At 49.3% G+C, this 22,500-nt stretch overlaps 2 protein-coding genes across 3 annotated transcripts in view; both read right to left on the reverse strand.

Annotated features, from left to right (window-relative positions):
- The window catches only part of LOC125955666 (nose resistant to fluoxetine protein 6-like), an 11,378-nt gene extending 2,166 nt beyond the window's left edge, over positions 1-9,212 (reverse strand). The window contains exons 1-4 of the mRNA XM_049686807.1: positions 9,209-9,212; positions 8,872-9,162; positions 87-325; positions 1-12 (exon numbers count right to left, since the gene is read on the reverse strand). The exon at positions 1-12 is cut by the window's left edge and continues 182 nt beyond it. Of these exons, the coding sequence (XP_049542764.1) occupies positions 1-12; positions 87-325; positions 8,872-9,162; positions 9,209-9,212 (546 nt within the window). The remainder of the gene's footprint in view (positions 13-86; positions 326-8,871; positions 9,163-9,208) is intronic.
- A 5,135-nt stretch (positions 9,213-14,347) lies between these two features.
- Positions 14,348-17,912, reverse strand: LOC125957931 (DCN1-like protein). Of its 2 annotated transcripts, none has more exons than XM_049690987.1 (3): positions 17,804-17,912; positions 16,999-17,669; positions 14,348-16,873 (listed from the first exon to the last, which is right to left on the reverse strand). In XM_049690987.1, the coding sequence occupies exons 2-3, from the start codon at positions 17,153-17,155 to the stop codon at positions 15,834-15,836; spliced, it is 1,197 nt and encodes a 398-aa protein (XP_049546944.1). In that variant the 5' UTR covers positions 17,156-17,669; positions 17,804-17,912; the 3' UTR covers positions 14,348-15,833. The 2 variants fall into 2 exon arrangements, with proteins under 2 accessions (XP_049546944.1, XP_049546943.1); XM_049690986.1 differs by having other exon boundaries at positions 14,348-16,879.
- Positions 17,913-22,500: the final 4,588 nt, after the last annotated feature.

The following is a 22,500-nucleotide window of genomic DNA, read 5'->3' on the forward strand; positions in this document are numbered from 1 at the left end:
ATGGAGTATGTTCTAACCAAGGGGTGGGGGCGGGAGGGGACACGTGTGTCAGTTGAGAGAAAGAAGAGTGTCCAACGATCACTTACCTCACTCTGGAACTTGATCTCGACCTGCCATGCCGAGTGGTGCTTCGCAAACACGATCCGATAGTCGAGCTCGAACGGGGCCAGTGCCGATACCAGATTTGGCTTCATCGTTCGCCGGTAGCGATCGGTGAGCGTGATCGAGAGGGGTGCCCGCGTTGCCTCGCAACCCTTCTCCGAACCGATCCAGTGATTGTGGCCCCACATGAAGCCCGGTTCCTGGCTGCCGGACGCATCGAGCACTGCAGAGGCAGAGAAAGAAGGAGATCGCTCGAGTTGATCTACTGTTCTCGATTTGGGGTTTTGTTATATGGTCCGCCATATTAACGGGTGATTTACGTTAACTCGAACCGAAAACAAGGTTTATTTGAAAGGATTTTTTTTTGTGGCGAGACCAGTCAACTCTATTTCTTTTAGGTGAAAGTCGTATCAAACTACAACTTTTCAAGGTTTGTTGGTTGAAGTTTTAGGAATATTTTTCATAAAAAAACACACACACACAGATATCCTTAATGCCATGGATGTGTGGCTTAAAAAATGCATCTGCTGCGGTATCCATCGTAGCATCCTACGTATTAAATTATCTGACATATGCAAATTGATGGTCTCTGCTTGCTGCTTAGATAAGAAGTTTTTGTAGGGAGCCACGAGGTGGATTTTTTGTAAAATTTCAAGTTTTGCGATTTTGGTAACATTTTGAAGTTGAGAAAGGAATCGATTTCAATTTTGGCTAAAAAATCTTCACTTTTTTACAACCATTTGGACAGCCTGTTAAATAAAATCTTCAGAATTCGTTTCGTTTCTAGTAGTAGGAACAAAACTAGAATCATAAATGTCACCAGAAAAACTAGCTACGTAAAACCACCACCTTAATGACCATGTTTGGTCAACTTCTCCTCCATTTCCTGGAGCACCACCTGCTCTTCAAGGCCACACCTGCAAGGGCCCCGGAAGAATGGTGCGCGGTATTTCCATTTCCATGCGGGACCGTGACCAAAGCGGAAAAGTAGGATAAAGGAGAGGATGGGACGAGAGGATGAAGTCAATGACACAAAAATGTGGAAAATTTGCATAAAAAAGCATAAGGAAACGACAAAATCGCATGACCAATCGGCGATCGCGCACGATCGTACGATAACCTTTGGAGCTTATCGGTGGTCCGTATTCTTTTCTGTTGCTACGCGACTCGGAAAGGCGTTGGCATTCGCATCGTTCGTTCGTTCATTCGTTCGTTCGCTTCTCGAGTTCTGGCTGGAAGCTGCTTCAGAACGCGTTCTAGCCGCCACGGAGCGAGGAGAAGCGAACGAAGTGGGGGAAGGGAACGAATGAAACTCCCAAACGTCTACTGGTTTGGTGGTTTGGTGCTGTTGGCAGCATGATGAGCGTTATGAAGGATGAGTTTGATAGTCGCTCTTGGCTTGGTCTCAATGTTTAACATGCCATTAGGCTCGGCATCGCTGTTGCGGCCGCGCGACCGCCAGAGGAAACGTGTCAGCCGGAAAGTCAGCCTTTTCGGAGGTCAGAAACCACCCACCACCCGCTGCCCACTCGCTCACAACTCACTCACTCTGACGATCGACAACCCGAAACACGCACACACACACACCCAATCAAGCGCGCACACAGAATTCCCGCGCATATTTGGCGCCGCGAGTTCGTCGCTTGCTCAAGTTGCCGCGGCGTTCAAAAGACTTCAATGGCAAGCGACGAACTCGGAACAGAAACCTACGAAACGGCGCCCGTGCGTCAGCGCACGGGGCCCATCAAGAACGCACCCGGTTTTCGGTCACTTTCTATTTTCCCCTGACCCCGCCCGTCAGCCCGCCCGCCCGCCCGCAACAACGGATTCTCGGCCGCGTCTTTGGGGCCCTTACGCCGCCGCCCACACACATGCGGTCGGGTGAGCTGACCGAACCAGATTCCAGCCCGAAAAGGGCACGCGGGATTTGCTTTGCAACGGAAGTGTGCGTGTGTGTGTGAGAGAGAGAGCGAGAGGGAGAGATGGTTAGAGAGCCCACATCATTAGACGCTAAGGTAGGAGGTAATGATGCATCAACTGGCTGGCTGGCTGGCTGGCTGGCAGCCAACGGTGGCGGCGATGATGAGCGATTAGGTAATTGATTCCAACGGTCAGGCCAATTGCCAAAAAAGGCGTTTAAAGATCGATTCGAAGCGATAGACTGAGCGACTGAGCCACCGAGCTCGAAAAGCATGCACCAGAAACGAGGTGTGTGTGTGTGTGTGTGCTCGCGCATGCCCGTATGTTAATCGAACAAACATCAGCAGCTCAACTGGAACAAAGCCTAGCTAGCGTTCCTGCTAGTGATCGCATGCCCACTTCATGGACAAGCGAGTTAAAAGCGCTCAAAAACCGTTTGCTGACCATTTTACAGACGTCCTGGGAGGAGAGGAACGGGGTAGAACGAATCTTGTCGTTGGCTTAGTCTCCCTCCGTTCCCCCCTTCCCTCTCCTTTCTGCCCCCGAGGCAAATTCACCAGACATCCGTTGATTGATCTGTTTATTGTTTTCCTGGTCCCTGTCTGACCTTGCTACAACCCTGCTCTCTGGTGCAGCGTTGTGCGTGAACGTGTGTGTATGTGTGTATGTGTGTGTGTGTTTGTTAGTATACCTTACCACCCCCCAAAGAGGGTATGTTAACGCACGGCACATCCAAAAAGTGCGTCAACAAATGTTGCGAACTTTGCGGCGCGTGAAGGAAGTGAATCGTAAACGCCGTAAACGTCGCCGTGTTTGACGTCGTTGTTTTCGGCCAATGCCAATGAGCAGACGTCGTGGTGTCGTTCTTTGCGGTGTTTCTGGCTCGCTTGCGCTCGATGCAGCATCCTTTTAAGTCGCATCCGGCATCCAGCATTGCTGCTGCTAAAAGCTTACCGGTGTTCTACGGGCTGAAAGGTATATTGGCGAGATATCTGCTAATCATAATGGACACCGGATCGCATCCTGCATTGAGTACGTGCCAGGTTTTTGGAGGTGTTCAATGACTTATTTCCATCAAATAATCAATCAATGTCATGGAATACCTGTTCCAATGATACTGGTGGTTCGATTGAAACCTAAATTCCTGAAATAAATAAACTGGATGCTGGGTGTCTAATTTATGCTTTAATGCGTGTCAAAATGGCTTAACAAGATTTGCCCTTTTTTTTTCCTAATAATTCGTCATATGTTGATTCTATTCGATGCGATTAAAAACAAGCTAGTAATGCTCGTCAACGACAGAGAAGGTTCCGTGTGTGTCTACTTGTAACTCCATTCTGTCTGTTTATGTGAGGTTAATGTGACAAAAATGCTTTTCTAAACACACAAAGTTTTAGACAAGCGTTTGAGACGCATAGAGACGCAACATTCTTTATAAAAATATCGTCCAGATGGCAAATTTTGCGCTAAATAAGCATCATTTATGGGAACATTTTTTTTGTTTGCTCTGCATTGAAGAGAAGAAGAGGCGTTGTGCGTGTTTGTTTATCGGTTTACCCACCATTGAACACTCTCAGTAAATATTCGTTTAAATCCGCCAACAGCCACGTTATACCAGTGGGAAACCAGGTCCCAGAACATCAGATATACGAGGCGCATGAACAGAAGAAGATGATATGCAAACACAGCATCACCTTGCGAAGATATTAAGCCTTGCCTCGGCGGTGACCGACGGTGACGGGGTGAGTAACGTGGGTGTTGTATAAATGGAATTGCAAGACTGCGAATGACACGGAAGAGATCTAGTGATAGAAGAGTTTTGGTTTTTGGTGGAATGAAAAAAAAACCTGTCTTTCCGTACGCGGATTATCACTTGTTGCGAATTATGATGCTGCTTCAGGGACTACAGCCAAAAAGCCCAAAAAAGGAGACTTGTCTTTTATCTAGCGATGCAGCGAATTCGATGGAACCGGGGGGCTAGAATTCTGGTACAACTTATTGGTTAAAAAGCTTCGGCTAAAGTGTCAATAACCATCGCTATGGCTGAAACTATGGCTTCAAAATTGAGCAACACACCACGGTCTTGTAATACTGCCGCCACTGGGCACCGTTGGTGGCATCTGGGAGCGATCGAAAGCCTTTCACCGTTAGATCCAAGATCGTTCTTTACGTTACAAAAGTTAGCACCTAGATGCTGCCGCTAACAAGGAAAACTACTAGAAATGCCTTCATTCCATGGGCTTTCATCTTGTTCACCGGTTTGCTGTTTAAACATCGAACCCGAGGTTGCGCTCAATGGTCAGTGTCAAGCTACAGGGCTGCTGGTGACATTCAACACCAACCAGACATAACCTGAGGTGCGCCACAGAAGCATTCACATACCGTTACACCGCGGTCTAGGCATTAGCACCTGCGCCATCAGCCGACTTGAACGACGCCTCCGCAGCCCAGCATCAGGCCGGTCGGCAGCGAGGAAGGGAAAACGGAGAAAACGCTGACCACTTCCAAACACGCCGCAGCATCATAAGAAATCTGTCCGATAAGCAATTAGAGGAAACCAAACCACAAACACGCACACACAGACGCGAGATTCACGCGGTGTTTTGGGCCGATAATGGATCTTTGAGGTCCGCACTCGGAAGCTGACCATTACGGACATTACGGTTCGCGTTTGTTTCGTCGAATCGTCGATCTCGGCGTTCGAGTCATTAGCCGTGGTGTCGCCGCATCGATGCATCGGCATCGTATCGGCATCGTTGTCTCGGGTGAGTAGTTTGGACTTTCCCTTTTATCACTTCCACCCTCACGGAACAGCGGAACACCGCCGCACTGCGCTGATGCTGGCAAATGGCCACAGCACAGGGATGCCGGTGGCCAACGCGGCCGCCAATGAGACAAACACGAGCGCGCGTCGTCTTCACGCCAGACCGTCGATGTCACGGAGAGACAAAGCGAGCGATCGCAAGAGAGAGAGAGAGAAAGAGAGAGAGAGAGATGTGTTGACCTATTTAACCCCAACGCGGCTTGCACGCAAGCGTGCGTTTGTGTGTGTGTTTCAATGTTACAACACCCACCCTCTTCTTCTTCTTCTTCTTCTCCTCCAATTCCTCCTTGTTTGACATCGCGGTTGCTTGGTGTCACTCGGTGTCGCTCCTCTAGTCCTCTTGTGGATTCCATTTCCCTCGCCCTCGGCCTCTGCGCCACGCGATCTGTTGTCCCCGACGCCACGCAGAGTGCTAGCCCGCTAGGGTCGTGCTGGCAGGCTGTCCGAAGTTCAAGTTGATTACATAAATCGGCCAACGGCAGCGCGCCAAAAAGGCGGCACGCCAATAGCGCACCAAACGCTCGCGCAGCATCGCGCATCGCGGTATGTCAATCCGACTCATCAGCTCTTATGTAGCCCACGGTCGCCAACGTAACCTCCTTGATTCTCCCACCGCGAGCGAGCGAGCTCCGCGACACCTCCTAGTTAGTTCCACCGTTGGAGCAGGAAGCAACCGCTTTTAGGGTTCAGCACCGGACAGGGTCTGGACCTCACGAGGAGTCTTAACGCTACCACTACCTACCGCTACCGCTAAGAAGCGGCTGGCTTAGGTGCTCTAGGAACCACTCGGCATTGACTGACTCAGTGGCAGTGCTAGTGGGTGAAAGAAGAGGTTGCCGTTGTTCGCACTCCGCAGATTTAAAGGTTAAGGTTGCCTTAGCACTCGAGCTCTTGGAGCGCTGTTGGCGTTAAGAGCATTGTCGTTTTTGGGGGACATCCGGCTTGGCAAAACGAAAGGACATCCTCCGCTTAGTCAGTGCAGCGTCCTTCTTAACTTTTTTTTTGGGTTTCTCCGGGCTGTGCAATCCACATTGTGTGTGCATCCATCGGGTTTGCGATCCGCGCCGATGGTTGACCTTGTGCCACTCTTCGATCCGGTCTCTCCGTTAATCGTTTGCCAATTTTTTGGCCGCGAAATTGATTAGCGCGTGTGGCTCGTGGCTCATATCATATCCGATCATAACCTTATCGATCAAATGCTGCTGCTGCTGCTGCAACATTTATCAATATATGCAAATCCTTGTGATTTTTGCATCTCGCGCAGCTGCATCCATCGTCTGTGTTGCGTTGGGAGAAGAATCGACACAAATCGCACACCATCATCATCCCCGGAGCCTCAAAGGATCAAAAAAACGCCAAGTCATGGCACGGCAGACCCGCACCACTTGGACTTGGACCACTTTTGACATCATAATTCGACCAGCTTCGGCGGCCAGATGCAGCCAGCCAGGTTGCCCCATGCCCCAATGGAATGTGTTTTGAAATCGCGGCGTGAGAAGCCAAGACATGAGAGGCCCTGTGAGCAGACCTCCGTCGTTTTCGGAGGTTAATGGGCGTCTTTATGCGTCCGAATATGCGACACGAAGGTCACCACCACCACGAGCGCGCGCGCGGTGCAGTATTGCGAAAAGCGAGTTGGCGAGAATGTGCTGCGGCGGATCGTGGCCCCAACAGGGCACCGTTATGCTTCCAGCCAATCGAGCAATCGATCGATCGATCGTTCTGCGCATTGTGTTTTCAAATGCCCTCCAAAGGATCAAATTCCTTCAAAATCGGAAGATAAACAGTTTTTGGGGCCACGGAGTCGGCATTCAGCAACATAAATATGGTGATTAGTCCGGCCATTCGGTCCGACACAATTCAGCGCCAATTAGCATCCATCCGATCGCTGGTGGCGATTGCTGCTTCATAACGCTCATAACAACTGGGAATTAAAGTCTATAAAGTTTTGTCACTAAAGTTGGCTCGAGATTGACCATTATTCGAAATTAGAGTTCCGGACAGCATCATCGTCGAATAGGCGAGACCGACCGTGGTGGTCTATGGCCCTTACGGACCTGCTGTTCGGAGGGCTGACCTTGAAATGGGCAGCATCCGAAATCCAAAGCGACTCCCCCCATTGCCACTACGCTGCCGTCAAATGAGACACGTAAATGATTTGTTTGCCCCCTCCTGGAGGGGACGCGCCCCAGATACGCACCGTACACGTGTGCACGAACGCCTCATACCGAACGAACGGCGTGGACCGAAAGTTATGCGCAAAAACGCGTCAAATCATTGTTGTATCGCCGCCGGCGTGAGCTCGGTCCTAGACCGAGAGCACGATAGGGCGTGTGTAGTGACACTCACACAGCTAGCTGATGCGAGAGGCCCCGCTACACGGGTTAAACCCCCCCCCCCCCCCCCTCGCGGTCAATCACATCAATCATGACGATGCTCTAGCTCGAGATGATTAAACTGTCTCGAAACGAAACGGTTTTCGTCGGGGTGTTTGTTTTTGGGGATTTCAAGTTTGAGTTAGTCGACTGTTTCTTGATTGCAGGGTTGCATGTGCGCCTGATTGGCACTGCCAGAGACCCGTATGTGCCCTTCATCAGTTCGGTGGTCCCTTTTTTTAATGACCTTAAGCTGTTGTTTTGATCGCAAATGTTGGCGCACAGAAGGTGAGGCGATAGTGTTTCTTTTAAAGGGACAGACGACGTGAAGTTATTTGTTTCATTAGAATGGCTGAACACCCGCTATGACAGTCTGTCATCGTTTCTCGCTAATCCCTTCCCTAATATTCTTCATCCCTGAGTAAATTCGTCGATTGGGAAAATCGGTCAAGAAGGTTCAACCTGGGATTGTACAAGAGATGTATATTGTACCAGTACTCACGTACGCCTCTAGGACTTGGACACTCAGCGCTTGGAATTGGTATCGAAGACGGTACAAGTTACGCAGAGCAATACGCGCTGTAAGACGATTTCAAAGTTCGACAGCACATCAGACACTGCAGATGAACATGGATAACATGAAATGCTCCAATCGAAATGACGCGTCGGTATCGACATAGACCCCAGAACTGCTGGAATCACAGATATTTTCAACCATAAAAACATTTCCCTTGAGGACATTTCGATAGTGCTACTTCCAAGCGCTCGTACTGTCTTTGATGTCAACAACGACACATTTAAACGGGCTATTTTCAACGAGCGAAATTCGCAGCACCTATCGCCGTTATCCACAGCTAAACTGCTCCGTCCGCACTGTGGCGTGCGGCTCAATAGTACGATGAACAATTTCTCTTGTTTCCCGTCCTGCCTGTTTGTTGTCCGTAACAACGTAACAACCATCCGACGTTTGCTTGTCCTCACGTTCGCTTGACCATTGGTTGAAGTTTAGCTAACGTTATGTGACTCTTCGCACGACCCGTTACCCTCCGTCAAGGATTAACCGCGAGAAACGTAGAGACCGAAGCGCCCTAATCTTCCAATGGGTCTAGTTGATCGACCGTTTGTTGTGCTACCGTTTGAGCGGCGCAGCTTATTATAAATACTGTTTCAGACAGGGCTCACAGACACAGGTGCGCATTCCATTCCAAGCGCCCAAACTCAACTATCGCCGTTAACTGTCATCCGAAGAAGTTGAAGGTTATCTCTACAGCTTTCGGGGCGACGACGACCGATAAGGAAGCAATCAACCCTCCGCCCCTTCAAAAGAATTTACTAAATTTGAATACTAATAGTGGAGACGAGAAGCTAGGGTGTTCATTGTCAGCCTGACGACCGAACGCATCAGTAATCGGATCAGTAATCGGTCCGAGAGCCCTTCGAGATCTAGTTGCAGTAGATGAATTATTCATGACTTTTTGGACTCCGCATCGCACGACCGCGATATCGCTGCTCTGATCGGACAGGATATAGGTAGTAGCCCTAGTATCTTATCTTCTTGATGCCCTTGAAGACAGCAGACGGTGGTGCTGGTGGTGGTGCCCGGACCAGAGAGCGGATCGACTTGATCTCATCAGTAACAGACAGCCTTACCTTTCATCGCCCAGATCTCCTTCTGCTGGATACCGTGGTAAACGCGCTGCAGCTCCCGGTAGCACCGGGCCGACACCGCGTCCCGTTCGACGATCGAGATCAACCCGTACAGAACGGAAGTTTGCCTCAGCACTTCCGCCTTCTGCACCACCCGTTTGCTCCCGTACACGATCGCCGGTTCGTCGGTTTGTTGTCGATTCGCCTGTTGCTGCTGCTGCTGCTGCCGCCGCTGCCGTTGCCGCCTGGTGGCGTTAATCGCCTCTTCCTCTTCTAGCTCGTGATCGTCCGACACTTCGTGCTCGGCATTGAGCACCGGGGTGGGCCGGGGTGCCCTCACGCATGTTCCATTATTTAATTTATCTCTCAGCACTGTTGTTGTTGTTGCTGCTGCAATGCTGCAGCCTGCCGCCATCTCGTCACCCTCGATTGGGGGTGTGGGCGTGACAGCGTTCGGTCGGTGATTCAGCGCGGTCGGTGGTCGGTGCGATGGTTGATCCGCTCCGATCATGGTGCAGCAGCAGCAGAAGGCGATCGCGATGACGCAGCACGAGATGAGCCGCCATCGCGACCACCGTACGACACCATCACTCGTCGGCAGCATCATCGTGGCTGACGTGACGTGATGGTTTTTAGTCGAATTGGATTAAGCCTGTTGTTGTTTTTGTTCCTGTTGCTGTTGCCGTTGTTGCTGTTGTCACTGTCGCGCAGCTGATGATGATCCAATTTATAAATATATATCTATTTTCCCTCCACTAGGCGTAGATTTCGGCCGGACCGCACGGCAGGGCACGCGGTGCACCCGCGGAGCACACGCGGTTTTTTGGTTTCAATTCGGGGCCCGGACCTCGGGCACGCAGCGACGACTGACTGTGTACTCTGGCCACGTCCCTACAGTCGGATCCGATCCGATCCGATCCGATCGGATGGTTTTTCGAGCTGTGGCCGGCTGTTGACCTCTTTCGTGACTTCTCGCTTACTCGCTTCACTGGTGGGGTCACCGCAACGGGGCTTATGCAATACCGCGCGTGTATTATCACACCCAGACTGCCCCCTCACCCCTCTCGGACCAGTCCTCTTCCACGTGAGCTGCCACCGAGCAGAAGAGCCTCCGAAACGGAAATTTGCAAACTCTCCTTGTGTATGTGTGTGTGTGTTTTGTGCGAAACAAAAGCCAACGCAGCCACCTCTGCACCGACGAGAGCGGTCAATCGATCAATCCGAAACACTGAGATGATGATGCTGTTGCTGCTGCTGCGGCTGCGGCCCGATTGGTGCCCAATTTTGTAATAAGCGATTGGCGCGCGCGTGTGGCTGATGGCCACGAGGAGCTGACGCGCGCACACCTTCCGTACAGGGTCCTTCCGTGCACTTATATGTTGCTGCTGGTGCGCCGCGCCGTGCCGCGCCTAGTAGTTGCGCGGCTCGTGCCACTCTCTCACATAAAAACACACACACACACACCGTTCCTTCTCTTTCACTTGTTACCCTCTGCCCCCTTTTGTTGCGTTCACTAACGATCGTCAGCAGCAGCAGCAGTAGCAGCACGAGATGCGAATTTCATCGATCACATAACCTCACAAACAACACAGCGAACCGCGCGATTATGCTGCGCTGCACCACTCCACAACAATGAAGGGTTTGACCGGAGACCACACTAGCCGCAGGAGCAGCTGGCTGAAAAATCCCGGCCAGCAAACCGGCAAACCACAACCACAAGGCTGGCCTTATGGAATCACAAACACCGCGCGGGCGACGATGACACTTTCAAGCAGACACACAACACAACGGGCAGACGACTAGCGCGCTCTAATCACACCGAGAGGGCGTACACTGTTTGGCTATTTTTGAATCACCGTTGTGACCACACACAAACGGGGGTGGAGGTCCAAGACAATTTCAGGTTTCAAAGTGACCGTTGGTATCGGCGATGATGCTTCGTCGTTCGTCGTCGTCGTCGTCGGCGTCGTACACGCGTCCGTTCTGGTCCAGCGCGAACAGCTTTATGAGCACCACCAGCCGGAGTAGGACCGGATTGACAACAACACCAGTGCCGAACCTCCGACCCGGAGCCGGAGGGACTATCACGATGGTGGCGGTGGCGGCGGCGGCGGTGATGAACGGTGGCGTTGGCGGTCAATCTTCCGAAAAACCCGAACCCGTCCGGTGCGACAGAAACACGAACGAAAAAGGTCCAAAAACCGACAGTGGTGGTGGCGGTAGCGGTGGTGGTGGTGGTGTGACGACACGCCAGCAGCTGCTCCTGCACGAGTGAGACAGAGAGTGTGAGAGAGCGAGAGAGTGTGTGTGTGGCTGGCCGAGAGTGCAGCAGCAGCAGCAGCAGCAGCTGGTGGGGTGAGGTGATTGGTTTGTGGCCTGCTCCTGCTGCTGCTATAGCAACCATGAGAGATGCAGCGCCACGCAACGCGTGCACGGGACACCAAAGATAGATAGAGAGAGAGAGAGAGAGCGAGAGAGTGCGTGCGAAAGATGCTGAGAGCGATGAGAGCCAGCAGCAGCTGACTTCGATCCTTCTTCGGCAGCATATGCTGCTCTCGCGGTACTTTCAGGGCCATTCATAACCCGAACCCCCCTCGCGCGATCGATGCCGTGATCGGGGCCGAATTCACCTCCTCTGCGGTATGATAAGCCCGGGGTGTGGGGTATCTCCCTCCCCTTCCTCTCTTTCTCTCTATTGTCCTTTCGGTGCTTTTCGTGACCGTTTCCCCTGGTTCTTTCTTCTCCCAGACCGCAGTCCTTCTCCAGGTTTGCCTTGGACCCACAATATGAATTGCACTTTTGCGCTGACCATCTCGGTATAATAATGGCGGTGGTGTGCAACAACAGCAGGTCATGCGGATTGACAGATTCGCGCGCCCCGGTGTGCCATTTCAATGCGTCACGCACCAGTATGGACACAACAATGGTTCGCGTTAGTTTCGGGTGGTTTCGTCGAGGTTAGGGCACTCTCCGGAAGCCGATGTTCGCTGGTCTGGGTGGCGGGGGGAGGGGGTCGGTTAACCCTGTCCTTTTGCCTGACAACGACGACGATGCCAACGATGGCGACTGCGAGGTCATCATTAAAAGAGTCATGCCGATTAATAATCGTCGGACGGGAGGAGCCAACCATCCGTCAACTCCTCCAGCACACCTTCCCTCGTATCCTCAAAATGGCCATTTTCTGCTTCAGTGGATTGTTAACCAGAATGGGCAGCCGGCAGGAGGGGAGAACACCGGCGTGTGATGACCTGACATTAATTTGTGATGCGACTATTATCAAATAATACATCAAATTCAGCATCCACACTGGTTGGAGGCTTTGTGGCATAAATTGGTGACCGGAGTGGTTACCTCATCTTTGCTAACCGATGGCGGTGCACTGGAGCGGTCACTTGACGTCAATGGCGGCGTTAAGGGTTCTTTTCGTTTCCACAATTTATGGTTTACCATCCCAGGCGCTTGTGAGTTTTGTGTGAACCAGTTAGGGGTCACTAATCGCTTCTCGACGATTGTCTTAGGACGCGCCGTTTGTTGTTTGTTTCGAAAGACCGGGAAACGTTTTTCTTTTTTTTTACAACAGAACCATTTACACGTTTTAATTAGCAGAGCAGCGCCTTCAAACACTAACTAGTGCTAGTATACAGATGCTCAGCAAACCTTGCGCAGAAAACCGATTAACTCGTAGTAACCGTTGGGAGCGACCGTGTTGTGCCGAATGGAACCGAGGTTTCCAAACCTTCACGGTGTTCCAATTTTAATTGGATTTTTACGCACTCCAATGATACAGCAGTAGTAGTAGCAGCAGCAGCAGCAGCAGGCAGCCATGGCTTGCGTTTTCTGCAACTCATTTCCTTATTGGCATAGCAACTGGATAAGGTTGGAGAATTTTCAATACCAAAGGCATCTTCCGTTTCTCACACTCACTGTCTGTCTGTAAACTTGATGGAACGGATTTTCGGATTCTACTTCGGATAGAACGCTTCCAGCCACTGCAGACCATGCCAGGAAGCCCGTGACGGCTCGAAGGAAGTAATCGATCACTCCGCCTCACTACGGACGTCATTCACGCCATTAAACCGAGACCAAATACTCTGGAGGTTTCGTCTGGAGACTTTTCGTGCCACACCAAGGGCAGAATGAAGTGACGCAACTTTTCGCGCCTTTATTCACCAGCCCCTCGTCTTAACCCCGGTTATTTCGCTGGTTAAAAGAGTTTGGAGGTGTGGATCCCCGGATTTAGAAGCGAAATTGATGACGCGCATCGCACAGCGTCTGTTTTCGGGAAATTCCATCTCCCTGATCCACCATCCCGGATTGGTTTTGCCAATGCCAAGAACTCGTTTTCACAAAGCAGACAGCTTGTTCTGTGCCGTGACCGGTTGTTTTCAGGTAAATTTTTGCAGATTCCTTGGTTTGCTGGCGATTCCATATTTAGATTTCGTACGCATAAACTTCTCTTGGTAGGTGACAGAAAAAAAAGATCCCTAGAAAACAATGGGACGAGTTTCTACCGAATCCAGTGGGGATCGTAACACCGGCCACCGGTCAACTGCCGATGAACTGCGGTCGTGCACAATTTCGATGGCGGCATTGGCACTAGTGCGGGCATGTAAGGGCTTTCTTTGATTGAAATCACAGCTCAGGTTGCGAGGTTGATGAGCTGTCGCAACATTGAAGCAGGCTGTTGAAACTTTTACACACCGTTGTTGAGACGCGCGCACAGGGAGCATTGGACGATCAAAAACCCAAATCAACGGTAAATTGTGGATTGCGCAGCCCGCATCCGAGAAGATTACTTTTTGCTCAACCGGATGAGATCCCCTCGGGGAACTGTCAACAACTTGGCCAAGTGGACTGTCCAATTACCTAGCGAAGTCCCCGAAAGGGCTCCATCGTTACTGTCCGTGGTCGTCCGGCTTCCAATAGGGCGACTAAAATAAGCCAAACTGATGCGGACAATCTGGATGGAATCGATCGTTTTTAGGTCTTCATATATGCTTCATAAATTAATTTCGCAGCAAGGTGGAAGGGAGTGTCCGACACACATACACAGTGTGACCGACACACATACACACAATCGTAACTATGATTTTTGCATTTATTTTAGTGACTTACCTGCTTACTTATCCAGTGCTACAATGCCCGGGATGTTTGTCTTCGCCTCTAGATGCTCCAATTGTTTCAATTGATTCTGAATGAATGTCGATAGGGTCGCTCCATCTCAATCTGGTGCCACCACGCCTTCACGTTCATCCAGAAGGTTTAGGAAGCGCGCAAGCTCACCATCTCTCCGCACGTTACACTGTTTCGGCAAACCTAGCAGAAGGATTTGAAAACAGCATTTCAATGGTCACTGCGCTGTTAGCAAATAAAAAAGAACGTCCAAAAACGTTTACCTGAGCAACGCGGTTGCTACCCGGTCAACCGGATTCGATCACTACAATTATCTAGATAACGGAGCAATGGAAAAACGAGAGAGTCAGGTTTTGAATTGTTTTATTTCCAAAAAAAACCATTTAAAGTTAATGCGGGCTGCGCGGACTACAACACTACACGCGATTTGATATCGATTTTCCACGTCCTGCTCATTTTCGCATTGTTTTTTTTTCTTTTCTCTACAGGAACGATTCGCGTGATCGTTCTCGATACTCGATTGTTTCTCTGTGTGGGCTTGCTCACCGTCGCCGCTGCGACTAAATCTGTTCTAAACGCGGTTTTTTGCACATTCTTTTCGTTTTTAGTAAAATTGAACCCTCGTAAGAGAAAACAAAAGTTAAATAATAGACAACGGTTACCGCCTGCACGCGCCTAATTGAATGCGGCACACAGCGAACTCGTCGTCAATCACATAGAAGCCCCCACTGACCCACCGGGTTGTTCGGGGCGTCGTTGCACGCTGCCTGCAACATATTTTGCCTATAAATCCAGTACTCCTTCTTAATCTACTGCTCCGCGCGTGTGTGCAAAACTATTTTTATAATTTCCTTTTTGCTAAAAAAAAAAGAAAGGAACCAACTCAATGTATTGGCTTTTGCCACCCGTCGTTAGGTGGAACGGATTAACGTCGTAGTCCTAGACAGACACACACATACCGGCGGTACGTAAAGCGTTATCGTTAGGCGTGGTCATCGCTTTACATGTTTCGCTACAATTTCGCTAATGCTAACATTTCAGCCGTGTGGTCCAGCATTATCGCTATTTTCGTGAAAATCGTACTCTTTCTCCCTCTCTTTATCGTCCAATGAACAGCGGGCATGCTTTACAAAAACGTGTGGCCTAAAAACATCGGCTCCGCTTCATACTAAAGTTCCGGGATTCACTGCGATAGCATTAAATAAAAAAACCAAATCCAAAGCCAACGTCCAACCAGCAAGTCCCTGGGCTCACGATGCTACTGTTGCTGCCGCTTCTGTCAATTTCATGGATTTAATTGTAAAAGTAAATTATTTATGTACTTGTTGCACTCGATCCACGTTGATCAGGAACTAACCAAAGTGGCATGGATTCCGATCACTATCTGATGAGAATTGCATCGATTGATTGGATCAGTAGAACGAGCAGCAGTAGAAGCAGTGGGGTGAAAGCAGTTGCTACAGTAGCAATACATAGTACGTAGTGATAATAAATAATAATCAGCGAAAAACGGCAACCATTATCATCTTCAGCAAAGCACGGATCAATGTGGTCGCCATGTGAATGTGTTTGCTTAACGAGAGTACGGCAGCAACAAATGAATTCTTTTAAAATATGGTTGCGATCTACTATTTTTCCCTTAAAAAAGTTTCTACAGAGAGTAGATTAGAGAGAAGGAAATCGAGAATGAGAGAGAAAGAGTGTGTGTTTCTCCTAATCCAGACGGGAAACAATGAGCTTGGATGCTTATTGTTGTATCGGGGTTGTCTGTGTTGCGTTCAGCATGATGATAATGGCGACGGTGATGATAGACGATTTACGATGAAGCAATACTATGAGCCTTGGTAACCTTGTGCCTGCTGATGGTAAGTATGGTGATGAAGGTTGTAGGCATTGGAAGGCGGTGGCTCTCCACCTCCACCGTCGCTGTCCGGTGGTACGCCACCGTTGCTGGTCTCAGCTGCAGCCGCTGCCGCTGCCGCTATCGCCAGCTGACCGGTTCGCTCCTGCTCGTACTCGACAAAGTCGTCAAACAGGCTAGGCCAGGCCTCGGTGTCGTCGTAGTGCTCGATATCACAGGATTCTACAAAGTTCAGAAACATATTCCACGTGTCCTTCGGCACGCCCCTTATGTTCTGGTGCTGCTCCAGAAAGTCCAACCAGCGCTGCAGGATGTCGGGTGTGTGCACGGTAAACACGAGCCGCCACAGGCTGATGGCCATATCGAGTGATAGTATCCGGTGGCCGGGTTCGAGCCCGAAGCGGAACGTGAAACGGTACAGCGACTTGAAGTCCTCCGTACCATCCGTACGTAGGCGCTCGACGATCTGCTGTAACCGGCAACGTATGTCCTCGATACTGGCCGCATTCATGCGCTGCAGGCCCTGAATGAATTCCGCCTTCGTGAACTGGCACATTTGGCCGGCATCTAGTCGCCACGCCAGCACGAGTATCGCGAAATCGTCCGGTTTGTAGCCGAGATCACCGCACAACCGCTCGATCCCTTCGGACAGGATCGCATCCTCCTGCGCGTCCTTGTAGCTTTCGAACAGCTTGTTTAGATCGTTGTCCGAAAGTAGCAGTGGACCGCCGCCGATACCAACACCACCACCACAGTACCCCCCGCCCGGTATGCTCAGATCCTTGCTAGCATTATTGTTTGTGCACTCGATGCCTGGCACACCGGACACACCGGTGCCAGTGCCAGTTCCTATTCCAGCGACAACACCACCACCACCGGCGCTGCCACCACCAATGTTGCCGTTCAGAATGCTACCGAGGCCGGATTTCTTGAAGCTTCCACCACTCCGTCGCTCCGAGCTCAGCCCAAGGTGGTGACCAACAGCAAGTGGACTGTTTGGCAGCAGATCGTCTGTTTCTAAGCAAGCCATGCGTCCGAAGCGTGCAAGTGAGGCAGTTGAGGAGATGAAAAGAAAGAGAACATCAATCGAAGTAAACCTCTGCCCCGGAACGGAACAGTAGACTGTGCCAACTTACCATGTGCGACCGCTTCCGTATCAGTGTAGGACAATACGGTGGGATCGTTGTGGTGCGGTATCGTGGTTCCACCGGAAGTGGCCGCCGTACTGCCACCGGTAGTTGCCGCGGCATTCGCATTCGGTGGCGTTCGGAAGCAGGTCAAACAACTGCCCATTGCACAGCACCTTACGGAGTGTAGCCTCCACGACGCCGGGATGCTTCTCGTTCACGCAGATTCACGGCAAGCACACGCGGATTATTATTCTATAAGATATGCTATCAACAACAACAATAACGACAACAACGGACACACCCCCGTCGTCTCTGTTGCCGTGAACGCGCGGCGGGGTTGCTAGCTCTTGCTATCACCACCTCGAACACCATCAGGACGCCGGTGTACACACCCGGCCCAAGTTACCAGATCGTCCGTTCGTCACTACAGCGTAAGCCACCGAACCATATCGTTCAACCACAGCCGAACGAACCTTCTTCCCCCTTTTCCGTTTCCTTTGGCACACTCCGTTTCCTTACGCACACGCTCACAATCCGATTCCGATCACGGTGGTACGATCATCGTCCTTTTTATCTTAACATCAGCAAGCGGGACTATCGTCGCTTATCGTCCTCTGGTTAAAAGACCACAGACCGTGGAGCGCCTTCTGCTGGACGCCTGGATGATGTGCATGGAACTGCAACAAGTCAAAACAGGTCCAAACATGAGCGAGCGAGTTACAAGCGAAAAGGGGATGGGAGGCTGTGCACTGAGTGCAGTACAATCGTGGTGGCCTTCCGGTATTCGGTGGTGGACGCCAAATAGATTTACCTTGCGCTGAGTTGATCAAAAATCTTTTTCTGGCCACTAACAGCAGCTTCTTGGAAGAAGGATTCGTCCGGTCCGTGTCTTCTTGTTGATTGCAGCAGACGTCATGTTGGCCAAGTAACAAAAAAAAACACAAAATATTGACGATTCGTTTTTCTAATAAAAAAAACTGAAATACAGTATATGAAGTGCCCCACTACTGCTAATGAAAATTGCAGATAATTAAAAAATAAAAGAAAGCCAAATAGCTGAACAAAAATAATTTGTATTCGCACAAACCGTAGAACGCTATCTGGGGTTATGACGTCATTCCATCAAAACGTCATCAACGTCAAAAACGTGCAGTGTGCAGTTTTTGAAAATGCTGCAGCGCGACCGTTACCGTCCGGGGAACGGTGAACACGCGCTTGGCCGAATCATCGGATTTCTCACTACGAACATCTACTTCTAAGCACGCCAAGTAACCATCAAACTCTTAAAGGATCCTCTCGAGCATAACCACTTTTATTTGTTTTTTTATTACACTGTAAAGATTCTTTTATTTACAATGCCAACCGCTGCTGCGGCTGCTGCTTCCGCTACTGATACGACGCTGGTGCATGCATGCACTGGCACGTCGCATTTTGCGTGTATTACTTCCGTGTTTCAGTAGTGTTTTATTGTGTGTATATATATATGTATATGTTTTATAGACTTGTTTTCCCATCCGTTCTTTTCTGCTTTAATTATTTCATGCCTCTGCCTTAGTGTAGTGGGGACTGCTATCGCCGGCCGCGCTACCACCGTCTTCGGTGACCAATTATCAGGAATATGATTTTATTTTTCTGACTGCGTTGTGTTTCGAGAGTGTGGGGAGAGCATTTGAGTGTTTACAGTAATAATATATATTCTAATGATTTCGCTCATCAAGGCGCAACCCGACGTTTGATAACACGCCGAGACATGCGCCCGTAGGCTTTGTATCCTGGAACTCTCGAATCGAACAAAACCATGCCGTCACAAAAACCGAAAGGCGCAAAACTTATGCGTACTGTATTATCGCGTTTGTTATTGTGGCTGTTTGTACCAAAAGGACATGCAACAGCTAGCGTATCGGAATGTCTAGCTGTTGCTGCTGTACTACTATTTGTTTCTTTTTTCTTTTTGTAGAAAAATAGTTAGAGAATGTGTGAAAGAGTAAATGCGCTGCGGTTCGGTTCCGTACCGGAACAGCCACTCCCCTTCTGAGCTATCATTTGTTTCAAAGCATACTATGATTAACCAGTAAGAGTGTTTAGAGGGTAGGATTATGTTCCTCCGCGAAAGCATAATAGCAGGGAATGGAAACTATATAACGAAGGGGTGGAATTAACCTGGAACAACATGTACGGTCGCCCTCTTCGATGGCACAAAAAGATGAAGAAGTTAGAGATAAACATTAATTCGAATGATAAACAGTTAAATAGGGTGAGGGGATTGAGGTTACACGTTTGGTTCTTATGAAATAAAGGCTGGCGTTAAAAAATGATGGAAGAGTAAATAAGTTTTCACACCTCATAAAAACACCACCTAGTAGGCGCTCTTGGAAATAAATGCGCGATCCTGCGAGCAGGTGAACTGCAGCTTCGCTTTTCTGTTCCCCGATGTTGTGATGAGTCATGTCTGCAGTCCCCGTTTGCAGTTTTTAGTGAAGCCATAGCCGTGCACGCGACACTCAATACAGTACAATATCTCAATCGCTTTAGGCAGAGGCCATTCGGTGTTCCTAAAACCAACACACAAAATACCTACACAATTAGGCCTTAAGAGAAAAAAAAACGGGCCACCATCGGGGCACATGTCACGCGGTAAAAAGAACCGAAAAAGCCCACCACCTGTGCGTGAGGGGTAGAGGGGACAAGGAAGTGAGTCAGCGACCAGCACCCATTCGGGTTCGGGTAGGCGCTTTGCTTGCCACAGCGACAAATCAATTCTCGATGCCATCGCTATCTATCCAACTAGTGTATATACTAAACGCAACGCATGTATATAGAGTTGTGTCTCCATTAAGTAAGCCTTACGTATGATGAAACTGTTCCGTAGCGCCCCTCCACCCGAGCAAGCAAGCCGTGTTCGCTTCTCCACCATGTTTTTTGTACTGGGAGAGGGCGGCGTGTTATCTTGCTGTTGTCGATAATAAGATCCGCATTCTTACAAATTCTCTTGGCTTCTTAATGGAAAGAATATGTGCTCCATTCCATTTCGCTTTTCGTATGGCTGCTGCTGCAGAATGAGTAGCTCAAGTGTATAATATTGGAAATATTACACAAGTAAACGGTAGCGTGCACTCACGCGCACACACACCGTTCAGATCCGTTTTGCCATCTTTCGGGCCGAGGGGGGGGGGGGGGGGGGGGGGTTGTGTATCTCTACCCCACTTCCTGGCTGATTGTTTGTATTAATTAGCGAAGGAGACGTTCATTACCACCCACACCTCGACCGGCTTATAACATAGTTATAATTGATTTACAAAGCTAAATAGTTTTCATGTACGTTGCTTGCGTGTTCGTTTCTGGCATGTGTTGGCCGCTGCATCGCCATGTTTCATGAGTGAATTATATGCTTCTCGAAATTGATATATGTTTTGTATCCAAATTCCCGCCCGCGGCTATACTTCTTCTAGTTGGCAAACACGACAGCGGTCATGTACAGTCGGTCCACTTCCGATGTACCATCCCTTTTATGCTTTCTTTCCAATTCTCTCGGCCTCATCTAACAGCAAACCTATAACACACGAGCACTTGGCTACACTCTGTTCAGCCCGGGTTGTCCGGAATTTTATCCCTACATCCGGTTAAATAGAAAAGAAAACAAAGCAAAATGGTTACAGGATTTGGCGAAAAACGGAGGCAGGATAAAAGGCGGAACGAAAAGGAATGGCGAGGAGAATATCAATACTGATGCTCTCCCCATTTGGCAATGCATAGCCCCAAAAGCAATATGTATTCGCGCACGGTGTGTCCTGGTGTGAGCTTTATCAATGATGTGCAGCGAACCCTCCGTTCTTGGAGTATTACGCACAGAGTAGCATACTCTAGCCGACTGTCTCTCATATGGCAATCCTAGATAAAAAAGCTGTATCGCGAATTCAGTTGCTTTTTGCATTACTTTGAGTTTACATCCCCAGCTCAGTTACGTCACCAAGAAATGTACGACAAAGACGACAATTTCGATTGAAAATAAACGTGCCTTGAAATGTGGAAATCAATCGAAATAAGTTATTGCAGGAACAGCAGAGAGAAGGGGGTTCGTTTGAGTAAAGGACGTGTTTTGCTCCCCAAACAAGCGCTGTTACTACTTTCATACTTTCACAACAAAGTATGGCGCCCATACTGTTTCGTATTTCGGTTGGAACGTTGAGTAGAAACAGAACATACTAAAACAACGCGTACATTAACTAGCCATCCATATGTTATTCGAGCTAAACACATCCACCATTAGAGTCGGACACACGCAGGAGGTGGTTGGCTAGGTCTTTCAATATAACAATCCTCTTTAGCAATATTGCAATTCCAGCACGTCTCCTCACATTTCCCTCTCCTACACAACATTTACTGCGTACAGTGACACAAAGAGAAATTGAATAACTGTTTGCGATCATCCCGATTTTTTGCACGCCCACACACACATACCCATACATCTCCCACCACACAGAGAAGTATTAGTAGCAGCAGTATTAGTACGTGTGGTGGATGGCATGGGGAAATTTGGTGCGCACACAGAGCGGCACTACGGCGCTCATGTCCTCCGGTGATTTGGATATCCATCAAAACGGTGCTGTGGTCATATAGATTGTTTCCTCATTTGCATTATCTATCCCCTCACGGTCACGACACGATCGCACGGGTGCACGGGATCGAGATAGGTGCCCGCCGATCGTATTAGTTATAAATATGTAACATCTATCTTTCACTTAAAAACTACGTTTAGCCTGCGCTAGCAACCTGCGTTGCTCTGATGATGATTCCGTGTTGATTCCTTGGGTCCATCGCTCCCTTTTCTCTTTCTCACCTTTAGTCGTACCGATATGAACCATTTCCCTGGTTCCTTCATATGCCCTTCGAGCTCTGGCGAAACAATGATGGAGTTTTACTGGTGGGCCCCTCTGTCTCCATAGCATTTGAATGTCTCTTTTAACCAAGTTCATTAGCCTGATTGTTCAATAAGAAACGAAACGGAACCAAAATCGAAGAACAATAGCTAATCGCATTTTAACTACACATTAGCCTCCTTACAATCCCGCAAAGCGAGGAAGCCGTGTAAGGTGGAATTAAAAACAAAAAGATTCTCTACAGCTCATCGCTTGTCTTTCTCATTTATCCCCCAACCACCGCCGCCGCCCGTTATATAGTTGGCCACCAATGATGCTTCGCTTCATAGTCGTGTGTGCCCGATCCATAGCGAGAGCCCTTCATCAACAAATTTGAAATCTGTAGCTTCTGCTTCGGTGTTTACGGTACTGCGCTTGTATGTCTAGATGTTTAAAAAATTAACAAAACTCTGAATCACACATTTGATAATTGCACACAAACACACACACGCACATCCAACCACGAATTTCTTCGCATACCATTCGTGTGGATCAACCACACACTTAGCGGCTTGTTCTTGTCGCAGTAATCGATGTTACCTTCCTACAGCATGCAGCACTGCGCCTGCAACACCTGCAGCATACGTATTAC

This window comes from Anopheles darlingi, chromosome 3 (assembly GCF_943734745.1).
Source record: "Anopheles darlingi chromosome 3, idAnoDarlMG_H_01, whole genome shotgun sequence".
Taxonomy (NCBI): domain Eukaryota; kingdom Metazoa; phylum Arthropoda; class Insecta; order Diptera; family Culicidae; genus Anopheles; species Anopheles darlingi.